The sequence below is a fragment of the Pelodiscus sinensis genome, chromosome 1 (assembly GCF_049634645.1).
Source record: "Pelodiscus sinensis isolate JC-2024 chromosome 1, ASM4963464v1, whole genome shotgun sequence".
Taxonomy (NCBI): Eukaryota; Metazoa; Chordata; order Testudines; family Trionychidae; genus Pelodiscus; species Pelodiscus sinensis.
The window spans coordinates 324,626,880-324,644,569 of NC_134711.1; the positions used below are offsets into that span (position 1 = coordinate 324,626,880).

Below are 17,690 nucleotides of genomic sequence, written 5' to 3' on the forward strand. Positions count from 1 at the left end.
CGAATCCATCTGCAAACATCTGGAAGAAAATAAGGTGATAGGTAACAGCCAGCATGGATTTGTAAAGAACAAATCATGTCAAACTAATCTGATAGCTTTCTATAAAAGGATAATGAGTCTTGTGGATAAGGTAGAAGCGGTGGACGAGGTATACCTAGACTTTAGTAAGGCATTTAATACGGTCTTGCATGACCTTCTTATCAATAAACTAGGGAAATACAACTTAGATGGGGCTACTATAAGGTGGGTGCATAACTGGGTAGATAACCGTACTCAGAGAGTAGGTATTAATGGTTCACAATCCTGCTGGAAAGGCATAACAAGTGGGGTTCTGCAGACTTCTGTTTTGGGACTGGTTTTGTTCAATATCTTCATCAATGATTTAGATATTGGCATATAGACTACGTTTATTGAGTTAGCAGATGATACCAAGCTGGGAGGGCTTGCAAGTGCTTTGGAGGATAGGGTCATAATTCAAAATGATCTGGACAAATTGGAGAAATGGTCTGAGGTAAATAGGATGAAGTTAAGTAAGGACAAATGCAAAGTGCTCCACTTAGGAAGGAACAATCAGTTTCACACACACAGAATGGGAAGCGACTGTCTAGGAAGGAGAACTGCAGAAAGGGATCTAGGGGTTATAGTGGACCACAAGTTAAATACGAGTCAGCAGTCTGACACTGTTGCAAAAAAAGCAAACATGATTCTGGGCTGCATTAACAGGAATGTTGTGAGCAAGACAAGATGAGTCATTCTTCTGCTCTACTCTGCGCTGATTAGGCCTCAGTTGGAGTATTGTGTCCAGTTCTGGGCACCACATTTCAAGAAAGATGTGGAGAAATTGGAGAAGGTCCAGAGAAGAGCAACAAAAATTATTAAATGTCTAGAAAACATGAGCTGTGAGGGAAGACTGAAGGAATTGGGTTTGTTTAGTTTGGAAAAGAGAAGACTGAGAGGGGACATGAGAGCAGTTTTCAGGTATCTAAAAGGGTGTTACAAGGAGGAGGGAGAAAAATTGTTCTCCTTGGCCTCTGAGGATAGAACAAGAAGCAATGGGCTTAAACTGCAGCAAGGGAGGTTTAGGTTGGACATTAGGAAAAAGTTCCTAACTGTCAGGGTGCTTAAGCACTGGAATAAGTTGCCTAGGGAGGTTGTGGAATCTCCATCACGGGAGATATTTAAGAGCAGGTTAGACAGACACCTGCCAGGGATGATCTAGTTGGTGCTTGGTCCTGCCGTGAGGGCAGGGGACTGGACTTGATGACCCCTCAAGGGCCCTTCCAGTGCTAGTGTTCTATGATTCTGTGACTGACCCCTCTGCAGCCCGGGAGCAGAAAGGCCAGGTAGACAACTTCATGTGGGCCCCAGCTTTGGCGTGGACACAGCCTCCTTCAACCATGCCAGGGCCCCTGCCCGTCACTGAGCTGTGCTGGTGCCGGGTCACCCCGATGCCCAGCTCTGCTGGCCCAACAGGCACTCAGGAAGCCAGATCTCTGGAGCACGGTGTCTGACTCGCTGGCTAGCATTCGAGCCATCAGACCACACTGCTCCACGGAAGAGCTTGTCCCTGCTGGCTGAAGCAGGCCAGATTTGCCACAGTCGCTCATGAGCCTAGCGAACAAGGGGAAGGCTCTAGGCTCGGAAACCGTCCGGCCTGTCGAGGGAGAGGCTTTGGGGAGCAGGGCGACGTACATTAAATATCACCACGTAGTGGCTAATGAGATCCTCCACCACGCGGCCCGCCTTGTAGTCCTTCCCATCCGTCTGGAAGAGCGTCGGCCCGAAGACGATGGCCAGGTTGTGCGTGTTCATCTGGTTCATGTTGGAGAAGTACTGGACCCTGCGGAAAGCCAGCGCATTAAGGGGTCTCCCGCAGCCGCCTCCGACTGCCTGGGGCAGAGCGAGAGAGGAGTAATGCCCCCACCCACCTCCTTGCGCTCTGCCCCCGCCGGCCCTCAGATCTCACCAGCACATCAGGGATTCGAGGGCCCTCCATGGGTCGTGGGTCTAGGCCCAGCCCTTCCAAGCTACAGATCTGCGTGGGAGCTAGGTGCCTGATCCCCGGGTGGGATCTGGGCCCAGGAGTGGCTCTTTGTGGCGGGGACCCTCTGGCCAGACACACCTTGCTCCATCTCTGTCCTGGGGCAAGCCCCCAGCAGGGACGCTGTCAGGTCAAAGGGCCCAGCTGCTGCTTGCAGGGGGCGGGCTTGGAATTCTGCTCTGGTTCCAGGCAGGGCTGGCGGGCGCCCGGGAACAGAACTGCCGAGGAGCGGCTAGAAAGGAGTTCCTCTCTCGCCAGCCTGTCTAAGGCAAGGAGGTGCGTTTCCTGTGAGATGTCAGGGGGACCCTTAGCCAGCCCACTGAGGGCTCCTTGGCTCTCCGAAGGGGAGGCAGAAGAACCAGTTCCAGATCCGGAATTAGACCTTCATCCTAACAAGCGTGTGCGGATCTGGAGCCACCTGTATATAAGTGTCTCCCCGCGCCCCCACGCAGAAGGTCAGTATTATCCCTATTTTATGGATGGGGAAACTGAGGCACCAAGTGGCTCAGTAACTTGCTCAGGGTCCCATAGGGAATCGGTGGCAGAGCAGGGGGCTGAGCCCAGGTCTCCTGCATCCCTGGCCTGTGCTTTAACCCCTTCCCCACCATGGAGTGGTAGAGAAAGACCAACACTTCTCTCGCCGCATCACAAATGGGCAAGCAAACACGGCACCTCTTTCCTTAGCCCGGGCCCCTGGGGAGTGGCTCTGCGGGCCCCAGGCCTGGCATGCCCAACTGGCAGGATAGGGCACTCAGCTCTGGCACCCTCTGGAGAGCACTGGCATGAGGCGTGTGCAGCGGGGCTCAGCCATGCCATGTGCCCCTTACCGGTACAGGTGGTTGATCAGCGCTTTGAGCGTGGCTCTGTTCACCATGGGGAGGCTGCCCAGCAGCTGGCGGTACTGGCCGATCTTCTCCTCCTCGTCTTCGATCGCTGGTGGAGAAAGAAGGGGAGCACCAGGCTGAGCGGAGCCGCTGGGCGGCAGGACGGGCGGGCGTAGGAGACGGGGTTACGGGCTGGATTGGCTGCTTGGCTTCCCTGCCAAGGCCTGGTCACAGTACACCCTGAGCTGGACTCTCACCAGAGCCACCTCTGCTTCCCTAACCATGTCCGTCCGTTTCCCAGCAGACCCCTCATCTCAGCCATGGGCCCAATCCCCCGGCAGCAGAACCAAGAGACAAAGGCAGCCGCCAACAGCGCCAGAAGCAACACACCAGGGAAGGGCAGGTGTATTCTCCAGCACTCTCAGAGGCTGCAGCGTTCTGCCGGGCAGAGCTGGGCCGTCAGCCAGCAGCCACCGCTCTCCAGCCACTCAGCTCTGCAAGCAGCACTGAAGTAAGAGCAGCACTCCCCTTCCCCCCTCGCACACACACTAACCTGGCAACCTTCCCAAGTCCCTTTTGGGTCAGGACCCCCAATCTGAGACACGCTGGTCTCCCCTGTGAAATCTGTATAGTACATAAAGACCAGAGTTCATGGGAGGAGACCAGATTTCACAGTTCATGAGGTGTCTTTTATGGCTGTGAATTTGATAAAACCTAAAGTATACCTCCCATTTCACAAGTAGGGGAAACTGAGGCACGGGGCGTGTCTTGCCCACAGTCACCCCGCAGGCATGTGGCAGAGCTAGGATTAGAACCAGCAGCTGACTTCCAATCCTCTGATCTAACCCCACGCCTCTTGTCTCCCCTCTGGGAGGGCCGGTTAGGGTACGTCTACACAGCAACATCGTTTCGAAATAACTAGCGTCATTTCGAAATAATATGGAAATACTGTCGAGCTGGAGGACTTCTTGCTCCGACTCCTGTAACCCGAGTTGTAGGAGGAGTAAGAGAAGTCGGAGGACAGGTGCTCTGTTTCGAAATAAGTGCTGTGTAGACACTCCCAATTTCGAAATAAGCTACGCAACTGACGTGCCTCAATTTGCGTCGCTAATTTCGAGTTAAGCCCTGCTGTGCAGAAGCACCCTTAATGCCCTGGACTCCCTATTAGCCTTTCCCTGCAGGGCACCAGCCTCACTGCAACAGTGACAGGCTCCTAGGCGTACGGACTGGAAGGCCAGAGGGCACCCCTGGATGCTGCAGTTTGGGTGCTGGCCACAGATGGTGCAGACATTACAGCTGCGCCCCTGACCTGCTGCCTTCAGCCAGTCCTGGCAGTGGTCCTTGGTGAAGAGCCCATCCCCGAGGTCTCGGAAGAACCTCTTCAGCGTGTTGGAGACGTCGTCCACCTGGTGCTCCCCTTCCTTAAGCCGCACCCTGCGCGCGTCCTTCCGGAGCATCTCCAGCAAGCTGGTGGTCTTGGAGTTCTGGCCGCTCTTCCTGTAGATCCCCTCCGAGGTCAGCCCTGGAGTGGGAGAGGCCACAGTCAGCCGAGCAAACAGCCTCGGGTGAAGGACAAAGAGCCACGGTGCCGGAGGCCCCTCCCAGCAGGGGCCTGGTGGCCAGTGCTCCCTGCATGTTGAGCGCTTGGGCGGCTGCGCAGAAGAGACTCCTGTGCCGCCCCACTGATCAGCAGAGCGCCACAGTTTCCCACAGCATGTGTTTCTATTGGTGGTGCACACCTGCCCATGCCTTCGTGCATAGAACAAAATTTATTCTGCCCACGCATGGAAAATATAGAAGGAACATTGGCTGGTGGTCACTGTCAATGTCTGTGAGAGTCGGAGAGCCAGATCCAAAGCCAGTCTAGTCCTCGGGTGTCTTTCCCCTGCACTCCAGGGGCTCTGGGTCCGGCCCTTGGGCAGCGAAGAAAACAAACCCCGGTACTAATCAGCTCTTTAAGCCTCAGACCCACACGAACTGGGGCCCATGTCAGCCCGGAGTCAGTAACCCTGCGACGTGGCGCTGCTGATCTCGACGGAGCTAGAAGGAGCCCAGGAAGGGGGATGAGCACAGGGCAGGAGGGAGCTAGAGGCAAGCCTGTTTGGAGGAAGGGAACTGGTCACAGGGGAAGGCACGTGGCAGACGGGGCAGCCAGCCAAGGGAGGGGTTGCTACGGAGACGCTTTCTGACTGTGAGACCTCAGAACCTCACCCACTCCCTCCTGCCAGAGACCCCGAACCTCTGGCCTAGCTACTGACGTCCTCAAGCCCCAGTTGGAAGAGTTCCAAGGACTCCACCACTGACAGGAGTTTAACCCTGCCAGGGCCCCGTGCGCCGTGCCGCGGAGGAAGGGGGAACTCAGGGAGTGACAGGTTAGGGTGCTAGTGAGTGGCCAGCCCAGCACCAAACACCCAACAGACCGGGAACCCCTGGGGAAGGGGGGGTGCGTACCGCACTGCGTGATGTAATCGATGCATCGGTCTACGATGACGGGGATGTCTGACTCCGTGAGCTGCTGCTCGGACAACGTGTCGCCGGAGCTCCCCGCGGCCTTCTGGATGGCAGCCACCCAGCCCGAGAAATCCAGCTTCCTCTCCCCTTGGATGTAGAGCGTCCTGGGAGACAAACACGGCCCAGTGTCGGTGGGGTCAGGGGGCTGGGAAGACCGTCGGCTGCAGCAGCCCAGCCCTCAGACCCCTCGCCTGCTGCACTGAACTCCACGCTGGCGGAAGGTGCTGGTGTCTGCACGCTCCCCCCTGCAACGGCCCTGCCCACCCCGACTCATCTCGCTCTGGGCCTGCCCACCTACCTGGCCGGGCTGCAGCCTTTGGGCCTTCTGCTGGCAGCATGAGGCGGGGGCAGGTTGTTGGGGACAGACGTGGCCGTGCCGAGGTGGCGCCTGCACCCCCAGAAGCGGGCTGAAACCCACCGGATCATTTTGCCTGCTCCGTGCCTCATGTGGCAGGGACAGTCACTTCCTACCTTGGCTAGTGTAGCCTGGTTTGACCAAGGGACCTAGGCAAGTCCCCGTCCCACCCCCAAGGCACTTTCTCTCCCTATCAGCTCTCTGGTGAAACCCCGCAGCTCTTAAGAACCTGCAGGATCTGGCGACCCCCAAAGGCTCCCTCCCTCGATTCTACCCCGTTCCGCTCACACTGCAGACAGGCGCTTTACCTTCTTCTCTCCACCAGGACCAGGCTGTCTCCTTGGATGGCTGTGGGATAAAAAGCAGAGGTCTCACCAGCCCGGGACACTTGGCCTGCCCACCCTTCGGCCAGAGGGAGGGAGGAGTGGGGTTCTGCAGGGGAAAGCCCGGCCGTCCAAAGCACCGGCTGCCAACAGAGCCACGGACACGAGGCGGCCCCACAGCCATCCTGCGAGGGGCGGGGCCCTGAAAGAGCAGCACTAGGAGACTTCGCTCCCGGTGGGCCGTTGAACAACGAGGCGGCAGGCAGCACAGGCCTCTCGGAGTCGGCACTGAAGCAAGCCCCGAGTCTGGGGACGTGGGTATTAACCTCTCCGTCCTGGGCCCTCACCTCCCTGCCTTTCCTTTCTACCGGGAGGGCTCTCCCTCCCCGTTCCTCTTTGGCATGTCATTGTGGAGCATTGCCAGCAGGCCGCACCCCAGAACTGGCTGCATTTCAGCACGGGGTGGGGGGTAATCCTGGCCTAGAGCGTGCTCCGAGATGCTCTCGGGTCACAGGCGCCGTCTAAACTGAGCGTTCGGTACAAACACCCGCGGCCTCTTGGACTGGGTTTAACGTGGCGAGGGGCAGCCCCGGGAGTGGGTGGGGACAACACCTGTCAGGCCCCGGGGCCAGCCCCGTCTCCATGGAGAAGCAAGGCGAGGGGCCTAGGAGGAGGCAGGGGTGGGGTGCGTACAGAGCTCCTGCAGCTTCTTCAGGTGCAGCGCCTCCTCTTGGTCACTGTCCTCGAAGAAGGCGTAGAGGGTGCCCTGGGCGAGGGCGAACCAGCCCTCCTTGGCCCGCTCCAGGTTCAGGCCGCCCTTGTACTGCAGCCGCCCGATGCGCTCGAAGTCATGGCTCAGCAGCTCCTCCACGTGCGGAGGGATGAAGGACTGGGCCGTGGGCAAAGGAGGAAGAAGAGAAGCCGTGAGCCCCCCCTGTGTCTCTGCAGCCCCCCGGCAATGGAGGCTGCGGAGGCAGAGACCCCCATGGAGCTGCACCTCCTGCGGGAGGCAGGACAGTGGGAGGGGGAAGCTGCCTGCGGGGCCAGGCACCGGCATCTCTGTAGCGAGATGTGGTGTGGAGAGGCCTCCCCGGCACAGCCCCACATGGAAGCTGTCTGGGCTGGGGAAGTCTCCTCGCTGGGCCCCTCGGGGCCCCATGTCCCCACCAAGTGGGAGCGAATCTCTCCTGCCGTGTGGGGAGCTACACTGACCGGGACTCGCTCACAGCCCCTGAATCTGGTCCCCCAGGCCTGGGGGAGGGGGGCGGCTACGCTGGAGGAGTCACAGAGCCAGGAGAAAGGAGCAGTAAACAGGGCCTCCCTTCCTTCTCCCCATGCCCGGCTGTGCCTGTCCTCAGTGGCACCTTCCTCGAGCTGCAGCCTTGGGCACAGCCTGGACCCCCAGGGACTCCGTGGGGCCAGTGCAGAGGTGACACCCAACTCACTCAAGGCGTGCGTCCGCCTTTGGGCCTCGTCAGCCAGTCCCACTCGGGGCCCTGCAGCGAGGACAGCTTCCCAATCCTGAGACTCGCTCCCCATACCCGTGACCTGCCGGCCCGGCCTCCCCTTGGGACCTGTCCTGGAGACCATGCCCTGTTCATACCCGGACCGGGGTTCAACCCCCAGCAAGCACCACTCCCCGGCGCCGGCGTTAGCCTGACCTTGGCTATGGACTTGACCCACTTCCGAACGGCCTCCGGGTTATCCAGCCCGAAGAGGTAGAGTCTCTCCGATTCGATGCAGACCTCGAACGTGCTCTCAAAGCTGCGCGAGGCAGAGAGCGAGAATGAAGGAGGGAGACACGAGCACGGAGGATTGCATTTAGCCTCCCACCTCTGCTCCAAACTAGCCCCGGCTGGGGGTCCACGCCCAGCGCCCTTGAGTGCCACCGCAAAGGCAGCTCTGAGAGTCCCAGGCTGCTGCGGGAAGTCACAGGAGGAGGAGGCTGGTCTAGAAAATATCCAAACCACAGGACCTGGAAGTAACAGGCGAGTTTATTCCCCCTCCCCCCAACCTCTGCTGGGAAACAAAAAACAGGACTATGTAGCACTTTAAAGACTAACAAGATGATGAGCTAATAAGCCATCTTGTTAGTCTTTAAAGTGCTGCATAGTCCTGTCTTTGATTTCAGCTAGAGCAGACTAACACGGCTGCATCTCTGTTTCTGTTGGGGAAGTAATTCAGCAAGACACAAAACCTCCAGTAAGTTCTTCGAATGTCCCAGGGACGCCATTTTCTTCCAGACAGCAGAGGAAGAAACCGGGAGGAGAGTGGAGAGCCATTGCAGACTTGACTCTGACCAAACAGGGGAGGGGGGAATGGGGAGCAAAGCCTGAGTCCTGTTCTACAAATGGGGAAATTCAGGTCAGGCTCGCTCACTTATTCCACATGCAGCTCTAGGAAGGGCTGTATGGCCCCTCGGGGCCCTCTGGCCTGGCTCCCCATTCCTGGGCCCAGAGAGGGCTCATTACGTTTCCAGTCCCTACCACGCGCTGCTGCGGCTGGGGTCCCTTGGGGCCACGCGGGGCGGGCAGGCCCTTACCCATGGGTGTCGGGGGGGTTGTTCACCAGGCACACGATCTCCTCCATCTTGAGTTCGCCGTTCGGCGCGGGGCTGCGGTCGTTCTCGTAGTAACTGAAGATGCTGTCGTTGAGGGTGCACCAGCGGCGGCTGAATTCTATGGGGGGAGAGGCGTGAAAGGGGGTGTGGCCTTTACCAGGGCTCACGGACCCCACCTGAAACTCGTTCAGTCCCCAAGCAAAAAAAAAAAAAGGGTTGTCCAATAGTCAAGCCTGCAAATCCCCCAGGATCTAAGAGCCGAGCTGGCTCTTCCCTTCCCACACCTCTGCCCTGTCGGCCAAATTCTACCCTCTGGGACACCCCTGGTCAGGTCACCAGGTTTAGCTGGGCTGGCTCTGCCGGAGTCAAGAACAACCACAGGATATGCTGGGCATTTACGGAGCCATGTGCCATCCTACACAGCACGGGTCACACCCTATTGCCAGAGACCCCCCGGGTGTGTCTGTGTGCACCACGGGGATAGCTCTCTGCTCCCTCTTAGGGCATGTCTGGACGACATCCCTCTTTCCAAAGAGGGATGTAAATTAGGCAGATCGAACGTGAAAATAAAGCGGAGATTTAAATATCCCGCACTTCCTTTGCACAGTCACGTCACAGCGTTCTTTCGAAAAAGGGTATTTCGAAAGCGAAACCGCCATCTAGACGCGGTTCTTTTTAAAAAAAAACAAAAAAAACCTCCAAGAGTACGGGATCTTTCAAAAAAGGGTTTTTTTCTCCCTAAAAGAACTGTATCTAGATGGTGGTTTCACTTTCGAAATACCCTTTTTCGAAAGAACGTGGTGATGCGATTATGCAAATGAAGCGCAGGATATTTAAATCACCGCTTCATTTGCATGTTCAGTCTGCTTAATTTCCATCCCTCTTTCAACAGAGGGATGTCGTCTAGACACAGCCTGAGAGACCCTTGATTGTGAGGATGTATTATTTGTTTATTGCTACAGGGCCTGGATGTGGGATGACCAGCACCACATGGGGTCCCTCCTGGCTTCTAATCGCTAGAGATCAGCTTACACCTGGAATGGGGAGAGACCTTTACCGGGATCCAGGCGTCACCGAGCCACCGAGCCTCTACCAGGAAGGACAGTGCCCCCTGGCTGTGCCACACCCTGCAGCCATGCCCCCCCCCCCCCCCCCCCGCCACCCACCGTCCTTCTCTACCCGGCAGGGAGCCAGGGAAGCACCTACCTTCCCGAGATTTCCGTTCATGCACTGGCTTGGCCATGGAGGGTGTCTTGTACAGGAAGCCATTGTGAGTGACGGACGGCAGGACCACCGAGTAGTGCTTCTCCGCGCTGCTCCCCGTCTCCACCCGTGGGATCTCTGCAGTCACAAAGGTGGGAGAGGCCCATTGGGGATGTGCCATGCCCAGCGGAGGAGAGGCTGGAACTGGGAGCCAAGTTTCGCTGTGGCATTGGCCACCCATGGCAAATAGCAACCTCAAGGGGGGTTAGGGAAACTGACCAGCTTCCTATGGTAACAGCTCCCAGCAGCCAGCAGATCAGCTGCTTTTATACCCCTTGGGGGGCCAGATCCCGTCCCCAGCCCCTCGAGCTGCCCAGCCTGCCCAAGGGAGATGTGTTGACCCCTCGTCTGCCAACTAGCAGGCCTCAGTCACAGCACCCTGTGCCCAAGCCCCCTCGCACATCGTGGGAACACAGCAGCCCAGGATACAGCAGAGGGGTTACCCCGGCAGGGCAGCTGGCGGGGAGCTCCGGGCGCCATGGTGTGGCAGCGCGTCGGGGTCCCCCACCTCCTGCACCCCCATAGTGGCACGAACAGACTCCACCAGCCAGTAGAACAGAGGGAGTTTATTGCTTCTCCAGGATACAGCACAGCACAGATGTCATCTGGTTACAGGAACTGGGGCTAGGAGGCCTCAGTGCCCCCCTTGAGATGGGGGGTGGCTGGGCCCTACAATCCCAGCCCCCTCCCTAGCTCCTTCTCCTCTGCTTCCCAGACCGTGACTAAAAACCGTCCCTTCCAGCCCTGCCCCGGCATTCCACCTTCCTTTGTTCCTCTCCCTGGGAGGTAACTGGTTGAACAGGTTCCCTCCCTGTCCCATCAGCTACTCGGCTGGGCCGTGGTACAGACAGCAGCCAGTGGGGGTCACCCACAGCCCAAGCCCAGCAACCAGCGAGGTACCAACACTACGTCACACATGGCAAGCTAGCAGTGCAGGGAACGAACCTTCTGCATCTGGGCGGGGGTGGTAGGAAGTGCAGACACGACGTGCTGTGCGGGATCAAGTGGACAGACCAGGCCTCTGCAGGGAGCAGCACCTGCCTGTTACACCTGGTTTTCGACTGTCCTGAGAGCTGCTGCGGGCGCTCTTAGTAACCGCGGGGACAGGGGCCTCTCCTGGGAGCTTGGGGCTTGGCGTCCCAGTGCCGCCTCACTGCTCCCTCTCGCTGCCCTCCCACCTCTACTGCCTCCCAGCTACCCTGCTCAGCCCCCGGCCCTCCCAAGGGGTACACGGGTCACTTCCTGCACCCCGCGTCCCACACTCCCCAGCTGCCTAGCCCAATGTGTGACTCCTTAGCCTAGGTATGTGGCAAACCAGCTCTCAGCCAGGAGGGCCAAAGAGTGCGTGGAGGCCGGTGGAGGCCAGGCACAGTCCTAGGGACTGCAGGCCGGGCGATCTCAGTGCGGAGGCTCGGCCGTGGAGCTGTCCCCGCGGAAGCCAGGCTCCTGCGCCTTTCCGGGTGCGTGGAAGAAGCAGGGCTGTGAGGGGCCCGGGCTGACGGCTCCAGCACTTGGGCTGCCAGCTGGAATGTAGGGAACGGTTCGTGTCCCGCCTGGCGGTCGGCTCCGGAGGCTGGGATGGATCAGGGCGTGAGAGGGCACATTCAGGGCAATCCCAGGGGCAGGTGGATTGTGGGAGGATGAGAGCAGGGAATCGGAACTGGCCCCTCTCCAGGCTGTCCGAGAGCCCCGCGACAATAGGCAGGGCCGGGCCGGGGAGGCGCTGTTATTACAGTCCCTTGTTGTTTCCCTGCGCATTGGAAGGAGCCAGCACAATCAGCCGGAGCTTGGCTCTCCGAGCTGACAGCCCTTTTGTGCAGCTGCTTCCAAGCAAGCCGGAGGATGGGGATTGCTGAGCCACCCAGACCGGATGCCGGGAGGGGTTAGCAACCTTAAACCAACCACCAGGCTGGAGGCGAGACAGAGGCCGTGTCCTCATGCCCTGCCACTCCAGCACTGAATTCCCTGCCAACCTTCGTGGGGGGAAAAAAACCTCTCCCAGTCCGGTGGAGGGTCTTGTGGGTGAGACACCGGCTTGGGGCTCAGGGAGTCGGGCTCTGTTCCCAGCTCTGCCACAGACCACTTGAGTTAGTCACAGCACCGCTCTGTGCCTCAGTTTCCCCTGCTGTAAAACTGAGATCCGCTTTCCTTTCCTCCCACAGACACAATTCAAGCTGAAATCACCCCCGTCTGGGCAGCGTATCGAGCTCCTCCCAGGGAGGGCGCCCGAGAACCAGGGCAAAAGGTAACGAGTATTTCTTCAGTGCCAACGGCGTTCCTGGCGCTTTACAAACCGTGGAGAAGATGAAGTCCTGACCCCAAAGAGCACAGCCAAAACCCTGCTGGTGGCCCGGCCTGCTTTAAACACTGCTCTCGCAGGCTCCGCTCTGGGGCACCATCAGCGAGACCGGCCCAGTGGGGAGGGGTATGTGCACAGGGAGGTCTTTTGTGGTTTCATGTGGATGCAGACCCTGGTTGGGGCAGCGGGGCCTGGGCGTGAGAAGCAGGGGATCTCAGTTCTATTCCCAGCGCTGCCATGGGTGCTTTGGGGCTCAGTGACCCCTCGGTGCGGTGCTCGGAGGTCTGTGCGAGTAAGGAGCTGTGCGGTACGAAGTACAGCCCTAGCCATCCTGCCGCGAGCAGGGGGCTGCATGGAGTGGTCCCCGCCTAGGAGAGGTTACAGAGGCCTCTCTGAACCATCTGCCTTGGCAATATGGGAACAGCAGGTTTCTCCAGAGGTGTCTGCTTCTGGTCTGGCTGAAAATTGCCTGAGAAGAGCCCCTCCAGTCCGGTATTCGCAGCCCTTTTGTGTCTGGACTCGGAGGGATCCCGGCAGCGCAAACGGCTGGCCAGGAAAGGGAGCGGCACGGGGGATACATCAGCACTTGGGCTCCTCTTCTGCACGAGTGCATATTTTCCAGTCTGACCTGCCCATCCCTCCTAGAGAGGGTGCTTATCTCCTGGCCAGAAATGAGCTCTGCTGAGCAGACTCAGCACACAAGCAGCAGGGAGCAAGCCCGGAGGGGCCTCAGGAGAGGGCCTGGATGACCTAAAAGCGCTCAGATTTCTCTGATTCATCGTGCACAGGCCGGAGAGGGCTCCCAGCAGCTGGATTTCCTTTTGTGCTGACATTTCCAAACTCGTTGGGCCAGATTTCTCCCTTCCCCCCCATAGATTCAACCACCTCTCTAGGTTTCCAGGTCACTCAGACATTGCAGTCATGAGCGTGCTATCGATTGGCCTGCAGCCCAGCGGCAGAGACTGACGGGCCCGCTGTTCCGGGTTTCACCCCGTGCCTCTGGGCGTCGACTCCCCGATGAAGGACATTTTCTCTCCTGCTCTCTGCAAAGTCCGGGTCCCTCCCAGGGTCAAGGGAGCTGTGCAAGAGCCAGGAGTAAGCCTTTGGAACGACAGACTTGAGAATTTTGCCCTGGGGAACCAGAGCTGTGGGTGAGAGATGGGCCGGAAGCCAACCAAAACCTGGGCTTGTTTGCAGACCGACGGTTACGCCATCGCACTGTGACTGGGTCTAACCTCCAGGGCCACAGGCGGCAGAGAAATGTTCGCGAAGCTGCAGGGTGCAGGGAGGATTATATTGGCGGTGCAGAGCATACGTTCCCCCGGAGGCCGTGAACTGCTCGTACGTGTCTCGACACGCTCATGAAGGGTCGCATGCGGCGAAGCAGGAGCCATGCGGAGCAGGAAGGCAGCTGGGAGGTCGGGTGCTTGGCGCCACACAGGTCAGACCCCAGCGAAGCACTTGGGTCTTTTGCATGGTTCCCTGGACAGACTCCTGGCCCTCCATCGCACAGGCCCCAGCTTTCTCTCAGCACTGGCTGGGCCACAACAGCCAGACAGAGGCAGCCATGGGAGAAAGCCCTGGGTGCTGGTTTCTGGAGAGGTCCCAGCAGTGGGCTGGAAAGTGGAGCTCCGCAGCGGGCCTCCTAGGGCACGTCTACACATCAGGGCTAAACTCGACATAAGCTGCCCACCTCGAGCGACGCTAATTGTGTAGCATCAGTCAAAAGAGCCCATTTCGAAGTTGGGCGCGTCGACGCAGCACTCATTTCGAAATAGAGCCCTCTTCCCCCCCGCGCCCCTTACTCCTCCTACAGACAGGTTCACGGAAGTCGGAGTAAGAGGCCCGTTACCACGCTCACTAAGTCGTTTCGGAATAAATAACGCTGCTGTGTAGACGTACCCTTAGGGACTGGGAACAGGCCGAATAGGAACCGGCATCTCCTCCCACCACCACTGCTTCAGGGGAGTCGCTCCAGATTCCGCCAGCAGCAGCAAAGAGCCGACTCAAGTCTGCTGCCTCTTGTCTCCCACCGCAGGGGCCAGGAAGAAAAGGGGAGAGAAAGCAGCTTTTCGGATGCTCACGACGGGACTGCAGGATCCGGCTCCACAGGGCTCCCTTGAGTCAGACGCTGCCCTGGATTGCTGGGGCGTGCTAACACAGCCTGGAAAGATGCTCCGGGTAGATTCCAGCCAGCCTGCCAGGGCAGTGAGAGAGAAGCAGCCGCTCCCATGGTGACCGGGCTGCGTGCTGCGTGTTCTTCCAGTAAGAAGGGCTTTTAAACGAAGTTTTAAATGTGTGCTACCAGCCGACGCCAACCTACACCCATGGCAGGTCCCTCCTTGTTCAAACCCCTTTTCCCGTGCTCATCACAGTCCTGGCACTTTCCTCTGCAGAGGTGGGAAAAGCTTTTCCAGGCAGCTCACCAGATTTCAGCTACACCCAATGCCTCTGTGTTTGTGCCAAGTCTGGTCCTTCCACCGTGGGACCAGGGATTCAGTTCTGGCCAGCCCATGAGGGAGGGGAGAATTCTGAGCAGGCCCTGGAATGGGGCGAGGGCGGTTCTGGATTCATGCAGGACCCACAGCACCAAAGCCCTGACCCCCGCGTGCCAACACTGCCCAGCTCCAAAGAGCTCTGCCTGGTCCCTAGCACGCCGCGAGGTAAGTGCTTCCAACACACATGCCCAGGATGCAGCTGCAAAGCAAGAAACAGGACCCAGGCCATGCCATCTGCAGGCACATCCCATACGCTTCTTCAAGGGCTCTCAACACTTGGCTCCTCCTCCTTACTGCGGCTCTCAACGCACTTGGCACGTTGCAAGTCCAGCCTCACTCGCGAGGGAGGTGAGCGTGCCCGGCCCTATTTTACACAGGAGAGAAACTGAGGCACATGCCGTGACTTGGGATGTAACCTTGAGCCAGTTGGTAGCAGAGCAGAGAACAGAGCATCCGTGTCTGATGCTCTAACCACTAGCCCATCCCACCCGTCTCTCTCAGGCCAGGAAAGTTCAGCACCCCATTCTGCTTGCGGCTTGGGGGCTCGGCCGAGGCCTACCAGCTCCGCTTACCTGAGTTTTTGTTCTGAAGCAGGAATTCCATCTGCAGCCTCTGTCCAGCCTGCTCTGCTATGGCCGTGGGGGTCGGGAAGTCGGGGTCCCCAGAGTTGCAGCTCACCTCCGCTCCACAGAACACCAGGGACTGAGTTTCCGCCACGTCGCTGGTTGTCACGGTAGCGCACAGGGCCTGCAGCAGGGCAAGGAAGGCAAGAGACCAGTCCAGTCGCTGCTGGAGACACAGAGATGGGGGCAGAGCATCCACTGAGAATGACAAAGCCCCCTCACCCGCGAAAGCCAGGGCGGGGGGACGGCTCCAAGCTGAACTCAGCAAAACAGGCTGGAACAAACTATCGACGGAGGCTGAAAGCCCGCAGGCGAGGGCTGTGAGACTGCTGTAGCAGAGAGCTGATTTGCAGGCCAGCTAGGGAAGGGAAAGGGGCTTGAAGTGGGGGAGAAAGTTTGGAGCGGCTTTGGTTTTAAACCCTCCTAAAGGAGCCTCGGGTGAAGTCATACAACCAGAGGGTGGGACAGCAGCCGCTGGCCAGAGAGAAAACAAGCAAGCCCACAGGAGGAATTCCAGAGCGCCTCTCCGGCCAGCCAAGAGACGGCGGAGGGCGGGGACTGGACTTTCTAAGCAAACAAAAATACAAAGCCCAGGAGTGAAAGCGGCTGCAATCTGATACGGCCAGCCTGGTTTCTGTTGTCCTCCAGCCCAGTTGCTGCTCCCACACTCCTTCCTCACCATCAGCGTGAAGCAAAAGGAAAAAGTTCAAAAGTTAATTACTACCCCCACCCCCACCCACAACTTTGCCTGGGGCATGGAAAAAAATCAACTTTCCTGACACCAGCAGTTACCAGTGAGGGCTTCAAGGTGTCTCTTAAAGGGAGGCTCTGCACAGCTCTCTGAAATGTGCTCGTTTAAAATATTTCAGCTCCCTGACAGAGCCCCTGGGAAACAGCCTGCGCTGAAAGAATTCCTTTAGAACCATATCACAGGGGCTTGCCTGCTGCCCTGCGGTATTTAGAAGGGTCGCGGGGAGAAGAGGGAGGATAACACCGCAACGCCCTCTGGTGGCTGGGTCTTTAAAGGGTAACAGCTTACTACTGCTACCAGCCGAAGAAGAAATTATTTCTCAAGCAGCAGAGATCTGGGCTACAGTGCTAATGACCCTTCCAAGGTGGCAAGTTGAGCCCCAGTAGACTTCACTCGCTTGTTGTGACTGGCCAGCAACAGGACATCTTCTAGTGACCCAGTGGCCTAATGGTTAAGGTGTCAGCCTCCAGAGCTGGGGATTCTGGGCTGGAGTCGCAGCTGGATTGTGTTGATATCGTGTTTACTCATAGACTTTAAGGTCAGAAGGGACCATTATGATCATCTAGTCTGACCCCCTGCACAGTGCAGGCCACAAAATCTCACCCACCCCTCCTAAAATAATCCTCTCACCTATATCTCAGATATTGAAGCCTTCAAATACTTTGAAGACCCCAAAATGCAGAGATCCTCTAGCTGTGATCTGTACCCCATGCTACAGAGGAAGGCGAAAAACCTCCAGGGCCTCTGCCAATCTACCCTGGAGGAAAATTCCTTCCCAAACCCAAATATGGCGATCAGCTAAACCCTGAGCATGTGGGCAAGACTCACCAGCCAGACACCCAGAAAGTTCTCTCTAGTAACTCCTATCATCCCTCCATTGACCTATTTCCCACTGATAATGAATGGTCAATTAGATACCAAGATCCTGTTATCTCATCAAACCATCCCCTTCATAAACCCATCTAGTTTAATCTTGAAACCAGATAGATCTTTTGCCCCCACTACTTCCCTTGGAAGGCCGTTCCAGAACCTCACTCCTCTAATGGTTAGAAACCTTCATCTAATCTCAAGTCTAAACTTCCTACTAGCCAGCTAATATCCATTTGTTCTTGTGTCCACATTGGCATTAAACTTAAATAATTCCTCTCCCTCCCTGGTATTTATCCCTCTAATATATTTAAAAAGTGCAATCATGTCCCCCCTCAGCCTTCTTTTGGTTAAAGTAAACAAGCCAAGCTCCTTGAGTCTCCTTTCATAAGACAGGTTTTCCATTCCTCGGATCATCCTAGTGGCCCTTCTTTGTACCTGTTCCAGTTTGTTTGTCTGGCAGAAGGCAGGACTGGGCAATAGGGGATGGATCGCTTGTTGTTCAATGGGCTTAAATGACAGCAAGGGAGGTTTAGGTTGGACATTTTTCCTAATGTCTTCATTCAAGCTGATTAAACTCTGGAATAAGTTGCCTAGGGAGCTTGTGGAATCTCCATCACTGGAGATATTTAAGAGCAGGTTAGACAAGGGATGATCTAGACAGTGTTGGTCCTGCCATGAGGGCAGGGGATTGGACTTGATGACCTCTCGAGATCCCTTCCAGCTCTAGTGCTCTAGGACTTAAGCAACATATATTAGGCGGCACAATGCGTGA

At 57.5% G+C, this 17,690-nt stretch overlaps 1 protein-coding gene across 10 annotated transcripts in view; it reads right to left on the reverse strand.

Moving 5' to 3' along the window:
• The window catches only part of ARAP1 (ArfGAP with RhoGAP domain, ankyrin repeat and PH domain 1), a 218,000-nt gene that overhangs the window by 20,169 nt on the left and 180,141 nt on the right, over positions 1–17,690 (reverse strand). For all 10 annotated transcript variants that reach the window (XR_012900822.1, XR_012900821.1, XR_012900823.1 and 7 more), the window contains 10 exons: positions 15,247–15,421; positions 9,821–9,955; positions 8,597–8,732; positions 7,716–7,818; positions 6,748–6,943; positions 6,040–6,079; positions 5,317–5,480; positions 4,175–4,387; positions 2,869–2,974; positions 1,693–1,840 (listed from right to left, as the gene is read on the reverse strand). Coding sequence is in view for 2 of the 10 variants with exons in the window: in XM_075919630.1 (XP_075775745.1) it covers positions 1,693–1,840; positions 2,869–2,974; positions 4,175–4,387; positions 5,317–5,480; positions 6,040–6,079; positions 6,748–6,943; positions 7,716–7,818; positions 8,597–8,732; positions 9,821–9,955; positions 15,247–15,421 (1,416 nt within the window). In the remaining 8 variants the exon portion in view is untranslated. The remainder of the gene's footprint in view (positions 1–1,692; positions 1,841–2,868; positions 2,975–4,174; positions 4,388–5,316; positions 5,481–6,039; positions 6,080–6,747; positions 6,944–7,715; positions 7,819–8,596; positions 8,733–9,820; positions 9,956–15,246; positions 15,422–17,690) is intronic.